Below are 20609 nucleotides of genomic sequence, written 5' to 3'. Positions count from 1 at the left end.
AGGTGGGGTTACTGTGTTATGGGATAAAGGAGATAGGGTGGTGGCAAGGGGCTTAAGTACGATGCGCTTTCCATGGGCCGGTGCAGACTCGATGGGCTGAATGGCCTCCTTCTGCACTGTAAATTCTATGAGATAAGTTGAGGAATTCTTTGGAGCTGCTCCAGATCCGTCGGTGTGACTTTGCCAGAGGTGTGGCGGAAGTTCCGTTTGCAGATGGAAGTGGGGCTGCCGTATTCTCCAGCGCCGGTTTTTGGGCGGGGGCGGGGATCATGCCACGCCGGTCAGGGACCGTTGGCAGCAGCCCCCCCCCCGGCAATTCTCCGGGCCCCAATGGGCCGAGCGGCCATCAGTTTCTGGCCAGTCCCGCCGGCGTGGATTGGACATGGTCCCGCACGGCGGAGCTGGCTGGTAGGCCAGCTGGTGCGGTCCTCGGGGGGGGGGGGGACACGAAGAGGGATCTGGCCCCGAGGTGGGGGGGGGGCATGGTGGCCTGGCCCATGATCGGGGCCCACCGATCTGCAGGCGGGCCTGTGCCATGGGGGCACTCCTTCCTTCTGCTCCGACCGGCAGTGATCAGAAACCCCCCTGCGCATGTGACAGAATATGCCGGCCGGTCTGCGCATGCGCTAAACCACGCTGGCAGTTCTGCGCATGAGCTAACTCGCGCAGTCCCTTCGGTGCCGGCTGGTGATTTGGCCTCCACAACCTTCTGCGGCAAAGAGTTCCACAGATTCACTACCCTCTGGCTGAAGAAATTCCTCCTCATCTCATCCCTGCATGTCTGAGGCTCTGCCCTCGGGTTTTGGCTCCTCCTACTATCCAGGAAATATCCTCTCCACATCCACTCTATTCAGCCCTCTCAGTATCCTCTCAATTAGTTTCGATAAGATCCCCCTCATCCTTCTAAACTCCATCGAGTACAGATCCAGCGGGTAGGATTTGGCTGTTCACGCCGGTGGGAAATTACGGTCCCATGACGGCACACGGGTTTCCCAGCCACGAGGTGTGCTGTCAACAGGAAATTCTGTTGACAACAGAGAGACTGGTAGATCCCACTGGCAGGCCACCACCCGCGCCAAACAACATGAGGTGGGGTGGTCGGTAAATCCCGCCCAGAGTTCTCAACCGTTCCTCATACGACAAGCCCTTCATTCCAGGGATGATTCTTGTGAACCTCCTCTGGACCCTTTCTAATGCTAGCACATCCTTCCTTAGATATAGGACCCAAAACTGCTCACAATACTGCAAATGGGATCTGACCAGAGCCTTATATAGCCTCAGAAGTACATCCCTGCTCTTGTATTCTAGCCCTCTTGACATGAATGCTAACGTTACATTTGCATTTCGAGCTGGCAACTTAATCTGCATGGTAACCTTACGTGAATCCTGAACCAGGACTCCTAAATCCCTTTTTGCTTTTGATTCCCGAAGCCATTCCCTATTTAGAAAATAGTCTCTGACTATATTCTTCCTACCAAAGTGCATAACCTCACATGATTTTACATTGTATTCCATCTGACACTTCTTTGCCCACTATCCTAGCCTGTCCAAGTCATTCTGCAGCCTCCCCGCTTCCTCAAAACCCACCTGCCCCTCTACATAAATAAAAGCAAATTACTGTGGATGCTGGAATCTGAAACCAAAAGAGAAAAAGCTGGAAAAGCCCAGCAGGTCTGGCAGCATCTGTGAGGAGATGGTCAGATGAAACGTTAGCTCTTTTCTCTCCTCACAGATGCTGCCAGACCTGCTGAGATTTTTCCAGCATTTTCTCTCTTGTCCCTCTACACATCTTTGTATAATCTGCAAACTTAGCAACAATACCCTCAGTTCCTTCTTCCAGATCGTTAATGTATATTGTGAATAGCTGTGGTCCCAAATCTGACCGCCGTGGAACATGTGTCTCAAATCATAAAAATCTTTCTGGAGCTCTCTGAATGCTTCCAGCGATGCAGGATTTGACAAAGAGGACAAATGGCGTAACCTCTGGGCTGACACCAACATTGGCAACAAAGACCTGACAGCAAGTGATCCGGGTGTTTTTTCAAATGGAGGTCTGTAACTAGTGGTGTTCCACAGGGATCAGTACTGGGACCTCTGCTCTTTATAATATATATATAAATGACTTGGAAGAAAACATAGCAGGTCTGATTAGCAAGTTTGCGGATGATACTAAGGTTGTAGGAGTTGCGGATAGTGATGAAGATTGTCAGATAATACAGCAGAATATTGATAGGCTGCAAAATTGGGCAGAGAAATTGCAGATGGAATTTAACCCAGACAAATGCGAGGTGATGCATTCTGGTCGATCCAATTCAGGTGGGAGCTATAAAATAAATGGCAGTACCATCAGGAGCATAGAGACACAGAGGGATCTGGGCGTGCAGGTCCACAGATCCTTAAAAGTGGCAGCTCAGGTGGAAATGGTGGTAATGAAAGCATATGGCATGCTTGCTTTCATAGGACGGGATATTGAGTATAAAAGCTCGAAAAATATGGTACAATTATATAGAACGTTGGTAACACCACATTTGGAATACTGTGTCCAATTCTGGTCACCGCACTACCAGAAGGACGTGGTGGCTTTGGAGAGAGTACAGAAAAGGTTTACCAGGATGTTGCCTGGTATGGAGAGTATTAGCTATGAGGAGAGATTGAATAAACTGCGAGATTGTTCTCCCTGGAGAGACGGAGGCTGTGTGGCGACCTGATGGAAGTTTATAAAATTATTCGGGGTATAGTTAGGGTGAACAGTTGGAGGCTTTTTCCCAGGGCGGAAATGACAATTACAAGGGGACCCAAGTTCAAGGTGAGGAGAGGTAGGTTCAGTGGGGATGTGTGGGGAAAGTTTTTTTACACAGAGGGTGGTAGTGGCCTGGAATGCACTGCCAAGTGAGGTGGTTGAGGCAGATACATTAGCGAACCTTTAAGACTTATCTGGATAGGCACATGAACAGACGGTGTATAGAAGGATACAGGCGGTTGGTCCAGATAGCACACGTGATCGGCGCAGGCTTGGATGGGTGAAGGGCCTGTTCCTGTGCTGTATTGTTCTTTGTTCTTGACAATGTAGTCTCCAGTGTTCGACTTCCCTTGAAAACAGAGGTCTACCCTCCACAGAATCCGCACTCTCCATGCAAGGGCATCACATCTCTTCCATTAATGGAATTTAAAGGACAGCCCAGCATGGGCAACATAGTAGCACAGTGGTTAGCACTGTGGCTTCACAGCACCAGGGGCCCAGATTCGATTCCCGGCTGGGTCACTGTCTGTGCGGAGTCTGCACGTTCTCCCCATGTCTGCGTGGGTTTCCTCCGGGTGCTCCGGTTTCCTCCCACTAGTCCCGAAAGACGTACTGTTAGGTAATTTGGACATTCTGAATTCTCCCTCCGTGTACCCGAACAAGCGTCGGAATGTGGCGATTAGGGGCTTTTCACAGTAACTTCATTGCAATGTAAGCTGACTTGTGACAATAAAGATTATTTAAAATGTGATTGTAGCCACCCAGGTCAGACTGTTTACCACATTGTGAATGAATTTGGCCTCCGAAACCTTGCAGAATTCAAGATAATCCACCCCTCAGGATGCACATGGTATAATTTAATGCCTAACCCCATGGCGGGTTTGGTGGCAGAGGCATTTAATCAGGTGGGAAAGTGAATGCCTACTTGAAGGCCATATCCTGCCTCTGTTGGTGTTAATCCATTGACAGGTGGCCACCATGCAGGGAGTACAACAACAACCCTGTAATTGCATGTGAATTTATATGTCCATTAGAAACTTACCCTGGAAAGGTTACACAGTTCAACCTCTGGTGTAGCTCAATGATTAATAGTGTAACTCAACCCACCCCAACTGACCCCCAAACGCACCCCCTGACCCAACTGCCCATTCCTACCATCCCAACTACCCACCCTCGCATCCATCCAGTGCAACTACCCAATCCTGGCCCATCTACCCACTCGGTCACACTCACATCTACTCACCCACCCACTCATCAATCCACCCACCCACTCATCAATTTACCCACTCACCCACCACTCATACATTCGTAAGATATAGGAGCAACATTAGGCCCTTTGGGTCTGCTCTGCCATTCTATCATGGCTGATATATGCCTCATCTGCTACCTGCAATGCTGCAGACCAAGAGTTGGATTGTGAAATCAGCCAGAGCGTTTCCTCCCCGGAACACATGACCTCGGAGCGGGAGCATGCAATTTAGCCTCCCAAGCCTAACACCCTCAATGTGATCATGGCTGATCCCACCCTGGCCACAACTCCACTGTCCTACCCATTCTCCATAAACCTTCAACCCATTACCAATTAAAAATCTGTCTAACTCCTCCTTAAATTTACTCACAGTCCCAGCATCCACTGCACTCTGGGATTCCACAAATTCACAACCCTTTGGGAGAAGTAGTTTCACCTCAAATCTACTTTAAATTTGCTAACTCTTATTCTAAGACTATGACCTCTCATTTTAGAATGCCACACAAGAGGAAGTATCTGCTCCAAGTCTACACTAGGCATACCTTTTAGCATCTTGTATATCCCCTCATTCTTCTAAACTCTAGAGACTATAGGCCTAAACTGTTCAATCTCTCCTCATACGACAAACCCTCATCTCTGGAATCAACCTAGTGAACCTCCTCTGAGCTGTCTCCAATGCCACTACATCTTTCCTCAAATAATTGGACCAAAACTGTGCAGTCTTACCAATGCCTTATACAGTTGCAACAACATTTCCTAACCTTCAATTCCTTTTGCTATAAATGCCAACATTCCATTTGCTTTCCTTATTATCTGCTGCACCTGCATACTCGTTTTCTGTTACTCATGCACTAGGACACCCAGATCCCTCTGCATCGGAGCACCCCGATGTCTCTCCGCATTTAGATAATAAGTTGCTTTTCCATTTTTTTGACCAAAATGCCTGACCTCACACTTATCCATGTTAAACTCCATCTGCCACTTTTGGCCCACTCTCCTAACCTACCTAGATCCATTTGTAAGGCTCTTACTTCCTCATTGCAACTTACAGTTGCACCAATTTTGATGTCATTTATGAATTTGGCTATAGACCTCCTGTCCCTGTATCCAAGTCGTTAATATAGAGAGTAAACAGCTGGCGCCCAAAGACCAAACCCTGTGGCACCCCACGAGATACATCTTGCCATCCAGAAAAAGACCCATTTATCCAGACTCTCTGTCACCTGTCCGTCAGCCAGTCTTCTATCCAAGCTAATAAATTACCCCTAATCCCATGTGATCTAACCATGTGAATTAACCTTCTGTGTGGCACCTTATCAAACTTCTCCTGGAAGTCCAGATATACTACATCTACAGGATCCCCATTATCTTTTTTTAAAATGTTTTTTATTGAGTTTTCATATTTTATATACAACATATTACAAATTATTAGATTTTAAAAAACACACGCAAAAATTAACATGTATATTTACAGGTAAGCATCTTCATAATAACAATTGTGGCCGCGCCCTTTAGCCGGCATACATATTTTACATTCCCCAATATGGCCGAGGCACATGTTTATAGGCATTTATTTATAGTTTGGTTTTGGGCCTTAGCTTGCCATCAAACCCCCATAACGAACCCGTAGCCCCCCCCCCCCCCCCCGGCTACCTTCCCCCGATTCCCGTCCATTTTCCCCTGATTCTTGGCCACCCGACTATTCTTCCTCTTGTTCGTTGGCCACAAACAGGTCCCGGAACAATTGCATGAATGGCCCCCACGTTCTGTGGAAGCCGTCGTCTGACCCTCTGATGGCGAATTTGATTTTCTCCATTTGGAGAGATTCCGAGAGGTCGGACAGCCAGTCTGCAGCTCTGGGTGGTGCTGCTGACCGCCAGCCAAACAGGATTCTACGGCAGGCGATCAGGGAGGCAAAGGCAAGGGCGTCCGCCCTCCTCCTCAGGAATAGATCTGGCTGGTCTGAAACCCCGAAGACCGCCACTATCGGGCATGGCTCCACCCTCACCCCCACCACTTTGGACATAGCCTCGAAGAAGACTGTCCAGTACTCCACAAGTCTGGGGCAAGACCAGAACATGTGGGCGTGGTTGGCCGGGCCTCTTTGGCACCGTTCACATCTGTCCTCCACCTCCGGGAAGAACCTACTCATACGGTTTCTTGTTAAGTGGGCTCTATGTACCACTTTTAGTTGCGTCAGGACGAGCCTTGCGCACGTGGAGGTGGAGTTGACCCTATGCAGTGCTTCACTCCAGAGTCCCCACCCTATCTCCATCCCCAGGTCGTCCTCCCATTTCATTCTTGTTGCGTCCAGTACGGTGTCGTCCATTTCTACCAGTCGGTCATACATGTCGCTACAGTTCACTTTCTCTAGGATACTTGCGTCCAGTAGGTCTCCCAGTAGTGTCTGTCGTGGCGGTTGTGGGTACGTCCTTGTCTCCTTTCGTAGGAAGTTTTTGAGCTGCAGGTACCGTAGCTCGTTAGGATCCCCACTATCTACTTTGCTTGTTACATCTTCGAAGAACTCGAGCAAATTAGTCAAATATGATTTGCTTTTCATAACACCATGCTGACTCTGATGGACAGCGCTTTGGTTTTCCAAATGTCCCGACATTATGTCCTTGATAACTGTTTCTAACAATTTTCCAACAACAGATGTTAAACTAACTAGTCTGTAATTTCCCACATTCTGCCTCTCTCCCATTTTTTGAATAAGGGCGATACATTAGCACATTTGCAATCCACCGGAACCTTTCCCACTGAAACCCTTTCAGAATTTAACACTTACTCAAGTATGGCGGCAGATGGCATAATAAGGTGGTGTGCCTTATCATTGCCCCTCTTCACTTGTGTTCTCTGTGGCTGCAGGGGCAGAGGGTGGTTGGCACCAAAGCTTGACTTCTAACAGCTGCTGCCTCTACCCAGTGTCGAGTTTCTTGAACAAGCACGGTGTGCCTTTGCCCCCCCCCCCCCCCCCCCCACCCCCGAAGCCCGCAAGCTACCCCATCAGGGTTTCATTTCGGGACTCCCACATTGCAACTCCCTGCCCGCTGCTGGGTGACTAATAGGTCCTTGAGGGGGCACTTACTGCCCAGTTAAGGGCCTCAACTGGCAGCAGGGCAGGAAGGTTGACAACAATCCCTTCTGCCACAGACTTACTCAGGGCAGTCGCGGCAAAGCGGCAGTATCTCCACCTGTTACCCTCTTGTATGATTAATTGCCCCCCACCCCCCCCATCGCCTCCCCCCACCGTCACAAATCTTGTCATGAGGAGGACATTAAATTCCACCCAACGTATGAGCATCAAACCCGCCGAGCTTTCTCAGAGCACCAATTAAGTTTATTTAGTCAGACATAATGAGCGGGATTTACCAGCTGTTCACGCCAGTGTGAAGTTCCAGTCCCACACTGGCGCACGGCATTGAGGGATGCAGTTAACAGGAAATGACAACGGTGGCTTTGGTACATCCTGCTGGCGGACCGCCTCCCCTGCCGAAAATCACGCGGCGGAGTGCTCGGTAAACCCCTCCCAATGCTTTTGAAGCAACCAGTAATGTCAGCCAAATGGTTTCGGCATTGTCAGAGCATTTAGTCAAAGGCAAGTCATTTGATGGGACCATTATAAGAATGTCGTTTTATGTGCAGGAAGAATCTGGGTGGCTGAGGTGTTAAGGCCACTTGATGTATTGGTGAGTTTCAGATTTAGGCAGATTCTTCATCAATGTCTTGCTTGAAAGTTATTTATTTTCTTGTATCTTTTCAGGGAATATTATGTGACCATGGTGACATGGGCAAGCAGCACCAAACTAGCAGTGAACTGGCTGAACAGAGCTCAGAACGTTTCCATCCTGACGTTATGTGAGGCCACGACGGGCATTTGCACAAAGGTACGGGCCTATCAGTGAGTTAGCGGCACGATGAAGGAAACAATAATGTCAGTGATCCTGGGGTGGCATCGATAAGGCTTCACTGATGACGTTCTGCCTGAAACATAAGGCCACAGCTGCCCTTCTGGCTCCCATGCTTCCAATTCTACACTGACATGAAGCAGCGGAGATCCCAGGTTCGATCCCTGATCTGGGCTCAGTTAGGTGTTTTCAGGGCAGCTCACGATATAGACACGATACAATTGGGCTCAGCACCCCTGGGCTGAAGGTGTGTCTGCAGGCTGGTCACTGCACGCCCAGGCCAGGATTCTCCTCCAGGCCCCCCCACCCCCCCCCCCACCCCCACCTCCTCCCAACATGTGGTAGGATCTGCTGCGGCAGATCTGCCCGGTCACCTGATGGTCCATTGAGTTCAGCGGCTCAGGTGAATCCCTCCGTCAGTCGTTCCTGCTGGGGTGACCCTGTGAGCTTACTGCAGGCACAGCTCAAGCTCAGTTATGATTCCCAAGATAGTGGAATAGCCCACGAACACTCACTGTCTATGAGGACTTTATGTGAGCGGCGACCCACAGAAACGGCACGGTAGCATAGTGGTTAGCACTGTCGCTTCACAGCATCAGGGTCCCAGGTTGGTTTCCAGGCTTGGGTCACTGTCTGTGCGGAGTCTGCACGTTCTCTCCGTGTCTGCGTGGGTTCCCTCTGGGTGCTCCAGTTTCCTCCCAGAAGTCCCGAAAGACGTGCTGTTAGGTAAATTGGGCATTCTGAATTGAAATGAAATGAAATGAAAATCGCTTATTGTCACGAATAGGCTTCAATGAAGTTACTATGAAAAGCCCCTAGTCGCCACATTCCGGCGCCTGTCCGGGGAGGCTGGTACGGGAATTCTCCCTCTGTGTATCCGAACAGGTGCCGGTGTGTGGCAACGAGGGGCTTTTCACAGTAACTTCATTACAGTGTTAACGTAAGCCTACTTGTGACACTAATAAAGATTATAAACTGGCCGTCCTGGACAAATTTAGTCAAGATGTTGGGGGAAAAATGGAAGCCGACCTAGAGGCCTGTTTTTCTTTCCTCCCCATGGGTTGGGTCTTTCCAGAACATTCTACCTGAAGTTATTTTTTGAATTGTTAAAAAGAAAGGAAGACTTTCTTCCTTCTGTCAAGAAAGTGTGCAGAGGACACTGAAAGTCTGCAGAAGGATATAGATAGTTTAAGTGAGTGGACAAGAGTTTGGCAGATGGAGTTCAAAGTTGGTAAATGAAGGTCATCCATTTTGTAGGAATAACAGCAAAATGGACTATTATTTAAATGGTAAAAAATTGCAGCATGTTGCTGTGCAGAGGGATCAGGGTGTCCTTGTGCATGAATTGAAAAACGTTGGTTTGCAGATGCAGCAGGTAATTAAGAAGGCAAATTGAATTTGGTCCTTCATTGCTAGAGGAATGGAGTTTAAAAACAAGGTTATGTTGCAGCTGTACAGAGTGCTGGTGAGGCCTCACCTGGAGTATTGTGTACAGTTTTGGTCTTCTTGCTTGAGAAAGGATATACTGACACTGGAGGGGTGCAGAGGAGATTCACTCGGTTGATTCCGGAGTTGAGATGATGAGCTTATGAGGAGAGACTAAGTAGACTGGGACTATACTCATTGGAATTTAGAAGAATGAGGGGGGATCTTATAGAAACATATAAAATTATGAAGGGACTAGATAGGATAGAAACAGGGAGGTTGTGTCTATTGGCTGGTGAAACTAAGGGGCACAGCCTCAAAACAAGGGGGAGCAGATTTAGGACTGAGTTGAGGAGGAACTTCTTCACCCAAAGGGTTGTGAATAAGTGGAATTCACTGCCCAGTGAAGCAGTTGAGGCTACCTCATGATGTGTTAGGCAGGTTGGTTCGATGTGGACTGCACTCGATGCAGGGAAGTTAGAAACAGATGTCTAACACTGGAGAAGATCCAACACTGTTTTATTCAACTATAGAATTGCTATACATATTCAGCTGTGGGTCGACACTATACTGATCTGACTGGTGACCTTGTAGTAGCCTGACCAGACTTACTAGCTACCGCATAGTGTTTGCACTTGCTAGCTCGTGGACTCTGACTGTCTCAGTAGCTGGGTCCCGAGAGAGCGGGAAACCTAGTGCCCTCTGGCTTTATAGTGGTAGTGTCCTGTCTGGTGATTGGCTGTACTGTGTTGTATGCTTACTGGTCATCCTATGTGTCAATACATGAGTGGATATTATGACACCTCATTGAATGTTTTTGAGGCAAAAATTGATAGATCTTTGAACAGTAAAGGAATCAAGGGTGAGTGGGTGGGTAAGTGGAGCTGAGTCCTTACAAAGATCAGCCATGATCTTATTGAATGACGGAGCAGGCTCAAGGGGCCAGATGGCCGACTCCTGCTCCTAGTTCTTATGTTCTTACTTGCTTTGGTCGTGGAGGGCCCTGATTTCTTAAATGCTGAGATTGCTTGGCGACAGAACCTCCATTTGTCTCCCTCCCAATGGGCTCCCATTTACAGGCTCTGAGATTGGCTTTCAGAGTGACTTTGTTTCGGAGTTTGGGGCATCCTATGATGCGGGTTCCCGTGCTCAACTGGCTTTAGAATACCACCTTTGGCATTCGGGAATCCTCCATGTAAACCACATGACTGTCCCAGCAAAACTGAGCTCTGAGGAGCATGCTCTCGACACCAGGTAAGTGGCACCTTGCAAGAACCTGGATGTTGATTTTGTAGCTGCATCATGATTGAAGGCCCATGGTTGGCTTACGCACACTTCATGACGAAAGAGAAGTAATGAGTTTTATTCATTCGAGGGGATGGGGTGGTGGGGGAGGGCTTCTCAGTCTATGCCAGCATTCATTGCCCACTACTGCCTGGTGCCCACTACTGCCTGGTACAATTTGAGACAAACGCCATGCCTCTCCCTCCAAAGCTGGTGGGTGAGCCTACCCAATGCAGAGCTCGCTTATTTCAGGCGATGGGTGATGACATCATCCAGTGCGGTGTTGGTGGAAAGGACACTCGCAAGACAGGAGAGCTTCTGAACCGAGATGAGGGGTGTATTGTTCATTGCGACTATGGGGTCTTGGAGTTTGTGGCCAGGAGAAGATTGGTACAACTGCTGAAATTTCAGGAACACAGCAGTCAGTTTTGCGCAAGGCAAAGCAATGTGGAAACGAGCAGGTGACCTGTTTTTGTCGTGTTGAATATTTTGTGTTGAAATATTGGCCAGGACCCTGGAGATAATTCCCTTCGTCTTCTCCGAGAGAGTTTCATGGGAATTTTTTTTTTTTTCATTCACTGAGGAAGTAAATGTTAATATCTCGTCTGAATGACGGCACCTCTGACAGTGCAGTACTGCTTCAGTTCTGCACTGGGGTGCCAGACTAGATTTTGGTGAACAAAGCTTACTGAAGGATGCTGAACTAGTCTGATTGTTTGTACTTATAAGGCCACCTATTTACTGTTACAGAAACATGAGGATGAAAGTGAAAGCTGGCTCTCTAGACAGGTAAGAAATTAAATACCCGAATGGTGCGTTGTTCACTCTCTAGTTTGTTTTGTCATTTTGTCTGCCTGTAGAACTATTATTACAGACTATTATTATAGATTTGTTGAACAGAGGAACCATGTGCAAATGGGGGGCATATTAAAAATGAGTCAACAGCATCTGTGAGGACTGAGTGGGTAAATGCACAATCTGATGTCATCCAGAATCACTCCGATCAACAAAGTTTCTTGCACCGCTAACAGTGCAGCACCCCTTCAATACTGCAACCGGAGGGCGGCATGTGGCGCAGTGGATAGCACTGGGACTGCGGTGCTGAGGACCCAGGTTCGAATCCCGGCCCTGTCAATGTCCGTGTGGCGTTTGCACATTCTCCCCATGTCTGCCCCCACAACCCAAAGATGTACAAGTTAGGTAGATTGGCCACGCTAAATTGCCCCTTAATTGGAAAACAAAAAATAATTGGGTACTCTAAAAAAAATTTTAAATACTGCAACCGAGCAAAGGATTTTGTGCTCAAGCCTCTGGGATAGGCCTTGACCTTCAGACTCAGAGGTGAGAGTGCTACTCGGGCAGCCACAGCTGATGATAATTATGTAACACACTGTCACAGCTTTCAGAAATGTGACAATGTCTTCCATGTAAATCGAAGACTTAGAGGGCAACCAAAACTGTAAACTCCCATGAACCACAATGAAATGAGTGTGCAGACAGTGTGGACAGAGGAATGTTAAACCTTCGACACCAAGAGACTCCTTCAAGCAGTTTGATGGGATCTTCAATATAAACCTGTTCCTTGCAAAGGGATGTTTCAGAGATTGTTTTACATGCGGTATGCTGTCGGGTTGGCTTCCCATGATGCCCACAGTGGAAAGGAAGATCCGACAGCTGGTTTGATGGTATCCCATCCAATATCGGACGTTACACACCATCATTAAACAGATCCCCTTCATTGGAAGGGCAGCAGTACTAACAAGGCACAGCTCCGTCTGTAGTTTGGTAAAGTCACAGCCTCTATTGGGCAGCACGGTAGCACAGTGGTTAGCACTATGGCTTCACAGCGGCAGGGTCTCAGGTTTGATTCCCGGCTTGGGTCACTGTCTGTGAGGAGTCTGCACGTTCTCCACGTGTCTGCGTGGGTTACCTCCAGGTGCACCGGTTTCCTCCCACAAGTCCCGAAAGACGTGTTGTAGGTGCTGACAATAAAAATTATTCTTAAAAGATTTCGATCGGTAAACCTCGAACTGAAGAGATAGAGCGCTATCACTGACACTGCTGGCATGCACGGACCTGTAACCACCACATCCCGCACCCCACACCACCACGTTCCGCTCACCCCCCCACCCAACCCCAACCTGAGCCAACCCCCAAGCTGAGCTAACACCACAGAACACAGTGCAGAAGGAAGCCATTCGGCCCATCGAGTCCGCACCGACCCACTTAAGCCCTCACTTCCACCCTATCCCCGTAACCCAATAACCCCTCTTAACCTTTTTGGTTACTAAGGACAATTTATCATGGCCAATCCACCTAACCTGCATGTCTTTGGACTGTGGGAGGAAACCGGAGCACCCGGAGGAAACCCACGCAAACACGGGGAGAACGTGTAGACTCCGCACAGACAGTGACCCAGTGGGGAATCGAATCTGAGACCCTGGCGCTGTGAAACCACAATGCTATCCATTGTACTACCGTGCTGTACACTGGGAGGAAAAAGAGAGGAGGTAAAACACTTTGTGATTTACTGTGAATGCCATATCGATGATTTTGGTCAACACACCAACATCTGGACCGAGGTAAAATATAAACTCACCACATCATCCAAGGTGTGAATGGTTCAGAAGGAGGCCATTCAGCCCATCAAGTCTGCACCGACCCTCTGAAAGAGCACCCCCATCCAGGTCTACTCCCCCACCCTATCGCCGTAACCTCTTAACGCCACATAACGTTTTGACACGGAGGGGCAGTTTAGCTTCCAAGTCCATCTAACCTGCACATCTTTGGACTGTGGGAGGAAACCAGAGCACCTGGAGGAAACCCACGCAGACACGGAGAGAACATGCAAACCCCACACAGACAGTCACCCAAGGTCAGAATCAAACCCAGGACACTGGCGCTGTGAGGCAGCTGTGCTAACCACTGTGCCATCCATGATTCTCGTGAATCTTTGTGCCAGTCACTCATGACCCATTGCACAATTTCAACACTTAATTAGATTATTCGCATATATTCGGTCCCAATTATCAGTTATTCGACAATGGAATGAGACTTTCTGTGTTTATGAGCTCAGGGGACACAATGATAGTTACGGAAGGGCACGAGATAGCTGGAGGAGATCTTGTGGTGCAGTGGGTAAGCATCCCTGCCTCTGAGCCAGAAGCTTCGAGCTGGAGTCTCACCCCAGGACTTGATGGTGTGCGGTGTGTTTGTGACATGGACAAACAGGTTGACTCACAGCCTGAAAATTCTTCCAACATGCCAGTGGCAGGTGGCAGGAGTGAGTAAGATTCCTGGTCAGCCAGGTGATGGAAAGAATGTTGGAGTCTCTGCCATGACCATCCATAGCTCCAGACTACAACATGAAGGTTAAAATGCATGCTGCCACGGCAACCCGGACTTCCCACCTCCACGCGATGACTGAATATAAAAGAATCAGAAAGGACATTAAGGAGGTCAGCAAGGTCCAACAAGTATTTAACTGACTCCCTTTTGAAAGTGAGGAAGCAGATTTAATAATTTCAGGTAGGATATTCCAGATAAAACATCAGTTAGCCATTACTCTCTATTTCCTATCCTTTAGCTGTATCTTTGTACTCACATTCCCTTGGACTTCGAGTTTGCAAAATTTAATTGAATCAACAAGTTTCATTTATGCCACATTTTTGAATGCTTTCAGAAAACCTATGCACAGTACTTTCTCCTCTCCTACATTACGACAGTCTTTGTACTACTTGGAGATGGTTCAGCTCATTTGGTGGGCAGCTGGTTTGTGATGCAGAGCGAGGCCAGCAGCGTGGGTTCAATTCCCGTACCGGCTGAGGTTATTCATGAAGGTCCGGCCTTCTCAACCTTGCCCCTCGCCTGAGGTGTGGTGATCCTCAGGTTAAATCACCACCAGTCAGCTCTCCCCCATCAAAGGGGAGAGCAGCCTATGGGCATCTGGGACTGTGGTGATTTAACTTTTACTAATACTTCACAGGTGGTTGTGAAATGCTTTGGAACATCCAAAAGCAAATTCTGCGGTATGAAATTGTGATATCCCCAGTGCATTTGCAACTGACCTCCACACACTGGTGTCCTGAAAGAACTGTACACGGCAGTCATTTCTAGATTTTAAAAAAAAACAGCACAAGAACAGCACTTGAAGCACAAACATTGCGGCATGAGAAGTGGAGGTGAATTGACAGGGAATAACAGTGGACGAACAGATGAAGGCAGAAGCGCAGCAACCAGCAGCAATATGGGCAACAGAGATCGGCTAATTCGCCGCTGGGCCAGGAGCCAAACCCTCTGATCTAAATGGTTTATTGTCAGAATCAGAAGAGCTGAGCTATTTACTGAGGTAAGCGGGCACTCTTGGTGGGTGAGGCTTTGCACTGAGAGCAGGCCTCTGGAAAGCTCACCTCACCATCATCTGTACCATCATCATAGACCCGCCGCTTATTTGAGTGACTACCCCGAATCCTTGGCCACATGCTCACAGGGTGACCTTGCCAAGGAACTAAATGGCAAAGCGAAAGCTGAAAAAAATGCAAATATATAGCAATCTGAAATGATTCATGGTACCGAGGATGTAACATTGCATGAATACAAAAGCCGACTTGACATTGTTTAGGAGACAAGACCGAATGCAGAATGCTGCAATGTCCTGCTCAGCTCCCATTCCAATCACAGTACCTTGACAAGTCTGGGGTTAGGGGGAAAAGGAAAATATGGATCTGACACTTTTGAAGTAATAAAAGGAATAGAGTAATAAAACATTTGAACTCGCTGTAGCAATCAAACATCTTTACAGCCTCAGAATTTATTTGCCATGGCAGCTCAATGACCAGCTCGTTTTGTAAAACTTTACTGAACAGGGCTATAATAGACTATCAGTTGGAGCTTTCAGCTAAAGCTGGTATTATTATTACCACATGCAAATTAGATTTCAATGTATTGCAGCCTTTCAATGGGTGAGTTTTAAAAGATGAATATACGGTTTTTGAAAATCAAATTGGAAATTACTTTCTCGGCCGACTTTAACGGCCTGTTTCTTGCAGTCAGCAGCGAAGCAGAGGCGTTCGCCACTGACTACGTGAAGGGGACATCGGCTCTATCTTTCTCGTAGGCTGCAGTGGAGCCTGTTCTCCTGGCTGCCCACTGGATCCAACAGCAAAGTCGGTGCAGCAGTGCATTGACCGCACCACCATGCCCTAGTTTGTTACCATGCGCTGAGAATATGTCCCTTGAGGTCTGAGTTCAGCTCAGCAACCGGTAGAAAAAAGAATAAAGAAAAGTATAGCACAGGAACAGGCCCTTCGACTCTCCAAGCCTGCGTAGACCATGCTGCCCGTCTAAACTAAAACCTTCTACAGTTGCGGGGTCCATATCCCTCTATTCCCATCCTATTCATGTATTTGTCAAGACCCCCTTAAACACCACTATCATACCTGCTTCCACCACCGCCTCTGGCAGCGAGTTCTAGGCACCTACTACCCTGTGTGTAAAAAAACTTCCCTTGCACATCTCCTCGAAACTTTGCCCCTTGCACCTGAAACCTACATCCCCGAGTAATTGACTCTTCCACCCTGGGTAAGAGCTTCTGACTATCCACTCTGTCCATGCCCCTCATAATTTTTTAGACTTGCATCAGGTCGCCCCATAACCTCCGTAATACCAGTGAGAACAATCCGAGTTTATCCAACCTCTCCATATAGCTAATGCCCTTCAGACCACGCAGCATCCTGGTAAACTTCTTCAGTAGCCTCTCCAAAGCTTCCACATCCTTCTGGTAGTGTGGCGACCAGAATTGAACACTATACTCCAAGTGTGGCCCAACTACGGTTCAATACAGCTGCAGCATGATTTGCCAATTTTTATACTGAATGTCCTGGCCGAAGAAGGCAAGCCTTCTTGACTACCTTCTCCACCTGCGTTGCCACTTTCAGTGACCTATAGACCTGTGCCTGTCAATACTCTTAAGGGTTCTGCCATTTACTGTATATTTCCCACCTGTATTAAACCTTCCAAAATGCATAACCTCACATTTTTCTGGATTAAACTCCATCTGCCATCTCAACTCTAGTCGCTAACTGATCTCTATCTTCCTGAATCCTCTGACAATCCTAATCGATATCCGTAATTCCACTAACCTGTGTGTCGTCCGCAAATTTGCAAATCAGACCAGCTACATTTTCCTCCAAATCATTTATATATACTACAAACAGAGGCCCCAGCACTGATCCGTGCAGAACACCACTAGTCACAGCTCTCCATTCTGATAAATGCCCTTCCACAGCTACCCTCTGTCTTCTATGACTGAGCCAGTTCTGTATCCATCTAGCCTGCTCACCTCTGATCTCATGTGTCTTCACCTTCTGTACCAGTCTGCCACGACAGATCTTGTCAAAGGCCTTACTGAAGTCCATGTAGACAGCATCCACTGCCCTACCTTCATCAATTATCTTTGTCACTTCCTCGAAAAACTCAATCAAGTTAGTGAGACACGACCTCCCCTGCGCAAAACCATGATGCATCTCGCTAATACATCCACCTGCTTCCAAATGGAAATAAATCTTGTCTCGGCGAATCCTCTCCAATAATTTTCCTACCACTGACGTAAGGCTCACTGGTCTATAATTTCCTGGGTTATCCTTGCTACCTTTCTTAAACAAAAGAACAACATTAGCTATCCTCCAATCCTCTGGGGCCACACCTGTAGCCATTGAGGATACAAAGATTTCTGTCAAGGCCCCAGCAATTTCCTCCCTTGCCTCCCTCAGTATTCTGGGGTATGTTATATTACCCTTGGTGGTAATATGTTGTGTTCTTTGTCTTTCTTTCAGAATGGTCCGTTGTGTTGATAACAAAGAATCCACCAATCATTAGATTGAAACAAAACTGATTTATTGAAAACTATTAATGAAATGAAGTTCGAACACTCTACTGAGCTATAGTCAATAATAAAGTAATATTGAATTTGCCTAGCAGTACTCAATAATCTAAATAGTCACTTAGTCACTAATTATGCTATGATCTAACCTCGCATTAATTCTATCTAATCTAGTGTTGTTCTCATTCTTTCTCCTTTACTAACTACCCAGCATTCCCCGAGGTCTGATTTATATACAGAGAAATGGTGGTGCCCTCTAGTGTTTGAATTACACAGAGATGTAATAATTAACCCTTCACTAACCTGACTATGTACATATCATAACAGGATAGATCCCATCGGCCCTGGGGACTTACCTACTTTAATATTTTTCAGGACACCCACCACCTCCTCCTTTTTGATCTCAGTGTGACCCAGACTATCTACACACCCATCCCCAGACTCATCATCCACCAAGTCCTTCTCTTTGGTGAATACTGATGCAAAGTACTCATTTAGTACATCACCAATTTCCTCTGGCTCCACACATAGATTCACTCCCATATCCTTGATTGGGCCAACCCTTTCCCTGGCTACTCTCGTGCTGTTTATATAAGTGCAAAAAGCCTTGGGGTTTTCCTTAATCCCGTTTGTCAATTACTTTTCATGACCCCTTTTAGCCCTCCTGACTCCTTGCTTAAGTTCCTTCCTAACCTTCCTTATATTGCTCACAGACTTTGTCTGTTCCCAGCCATCTAGCCCTGACAAATGCTTTGTTTTTCTTTTTGACTCGGCTCACAATATCCCTCGTTATCCAAGGTTCCCAAAACATGCCATACTTACCCTTATTCCTCACAGGAACATACCGGTACTGAATTCCTATCAACTGACATTTGAAAGCCTCCCACATGCCAGATGTTGATTCTCTCTCAAACATCCGCCCCCAATCTAGATTCCTCAGTTCCTGCCTAATATTGTTAGAATTAGCTTCCCCAGTTTAGCACCTACACCTGAGGACTACTTGTTTATTGCCTCTTTGGGATTTCTTGGTGGCAAAGTAGCTGTGTTTGTGCTGTCAGTAGCTGTGAGAGAGCAATAGGACAGCATAAGAGGAAAACAATCTGAAGGTTGTGCTGTTCAAAGCCAGTTTGAGGTCATGTGTGTAGCAATGTGTGCTTATTTGACCAGCTGGGATAATGGAATGATAGTAGCTAGAGCCAATAGGGAGTTTTAATGGCAGAACTCTTGCGAGGCAGAGAGATCTGGGCATGCATATCCACCGATCACTGAAAGTGGCAACGCATGTGGATAAGGTGGTCAAGAAGGCATAGGCATGCTGGCCTTCATCGGTCGGGGCATTGCGTATAAAAATTGGCAAGTTATGTTGCAGCTGTACAGAACCTTAGTTGGAATATTGTGTACAGTTCTGGTCGCCACGCTACCAGAATGATGTGGTGCTTTGGAGAGGGTACAGAAGCGGATTCTAGGATGTTGCCTGGTATGGGATGGCATTAGCTATGAGGAGAGGTTAGATAAACTCGTTCTGTTCTCAATGGAACAACGGAGGTTGAGATGTGACCAGAGAGAGGTCTACAAGGTTATGAGTGGCATGGACAGAGTGGATAGTCAGATGCTCTTTCCTAGGGTAGGAGAGTCAAGTACTAGGGGAAATAAGTTTAAAGTGTGTGGGGAAAAGTTTAGAACAGATGTGCAAGGCCAGTTCTTTACACAGAGGGTGGTAAATATATGGAACGGGCTGCCTGGGGAGGTGGTGGGAGCAGGTATGATGGGGCATTTAAGGGGCAACTAGACAAATATATGAATAAGATGGTAATGGAAGAGTACGGACTCTGTAAGAACAGACGGTTTTAGTTTAGGCAGGTACCATGGTCGGCGCAGGTTTGGAGGGCTGAAGGGCCTGTTCCTGTGCTTTATTGTTCTTTGTTCTTTAACAGGTCTGTTTTGCATTTTACTGTGTTCCCTCATATTATTGAGACACCAGAATAGATTATGTAACTTTTGCCCAGCGTAAAGTTGTCTTGGGTACTTGTTTTTTTTTCAACAACCCCCCACCCTCACTCCTTCTCTGAACCACTGGGTGAGCCCAGGTTAAGGTTTACTCCAGAACTGGCAGACTGCCTGACATTAACCGGCAATGGGAATTTAAATGAAATGGTTGAATTTCCCAGCAGAGGTTATGAACATCAGGATAACCCACATTTGAGAAGGCTCCCTTCTTGCCATGCCATTTTATCGTCCCCAAAAATAAGCAAACGAAAAAAATTAAGCATCTCTGGGACGTAGCAAGGCAGGCACAGTAGCACAGTGGTTAGCACCGTTACTTTACAGCTCCAGGGTCCCAAGTTTGATTCCCGGCTCGGTTCACTGTCTGTGTGGAGTCTGCACGTTCTCCCGTGTCTGTGTGGGTTTCCTCCGGATGCTCCGGTTTCCTCCCACAAGTCCCGAAAGACATGCGACATTCTGAATTCTCCCTCAGTGTACCCGAACAGGCGCCGGAATGTGGCGACTAGGGGTTTTCACAGTAACTTCATTGCACTGTTTATGTAAGCCTACTTGTGACAATAATAAAGATTATTATTATATCTGCAATTTCATGAAATTACAGTCTTCCTCCAGCCCGCCTCCTTGTCGTGGTCAAGAGTTGTCATTTAATCATTGCCAGCTTTTGGGAAGTGTGGGATTCCTTGCCTCCCTCAGATATCCTTTCCCACTACTATACGCTTTTCAAACCCCAAGTTTGGCATCATATCTCGCCGACGATACGTGTGTTGCTTAGTTATCTTCACCTCTTTGCATCCTTTCTGAGATCCTGCACTTTCTTCACGTTCTCAACTGCCTAAAAAAAACTGCTGATTTTGCCCCCACCCCCCGAGTTTATTTGGTCAGTGGAGCCCATTTTGGTGTTTGCTAGTGCTGTTGGGGAAGGTTTAAACTAATGTGGCAGGGGGATGGGAACCGATGCAGGAAGTCGGAGGGAAGTAAAACGGGGCCAGAAACAAAAAGCAGTAAGGGGGAAAGTGTAAGGTAGAGAAGCGATAGTCAAAAATCAAAATAGGCCACAGTATAGGGTACAGTGACTGAGGAGAGTGTGAAAAGGGAGGTGGCCAATGCAGGATGAAATGA

The 20609-nt window shown here is 47.3% G+C and overlaps 1 protein-coding gene across 6 annotated transcripts in view; it reads left to right on the top strand.

The window, feature by feature from the left end:
- dpp6a (dipeptidyl-peptidase 6a) overlaps positions 1 to 20609 on the top strand; it is a 1618183-nt gene that overhangs the window by 1476303 nt on the left and 121271 nt on the right. For all 6 annotated transcript variants that reach the window (XM_038798406.1, XM_038798408.1, XM_038798409.1 and 3 more), the window contains exons 11-12: positions 7753 to 7876; positions 11357 to 11395. In XM_038798406.1, the coding sequence (XP_038654334.1) occupies positions 7753 to 7876; positions 11357 to 11395 (163 nt within the window). The remainder of the gene's footprint in view (positions 1 to 7752; positions 7877 to 11356; positions 11396 to 20609) is intronic.

This window comes from Scyliorhinus canicula, chromosome 5 (assembly GCF_902713615.1).
Source record: "Scyliorhinus canicula chromosome 5, sScyCan1.1, whole genome shotgun sequence".
NCBI lineage: Eukaryota > Metazoa > Chordata > Chondrichthyes > Carcharhiniformes > Scyliorhinidae > Scyliorhinus > Scyliorhinus canicula.
Note: the sequence above shows the minus strand (reverse complement) of the source record. Positions and strands in the feature narration are given on the sequence as shown.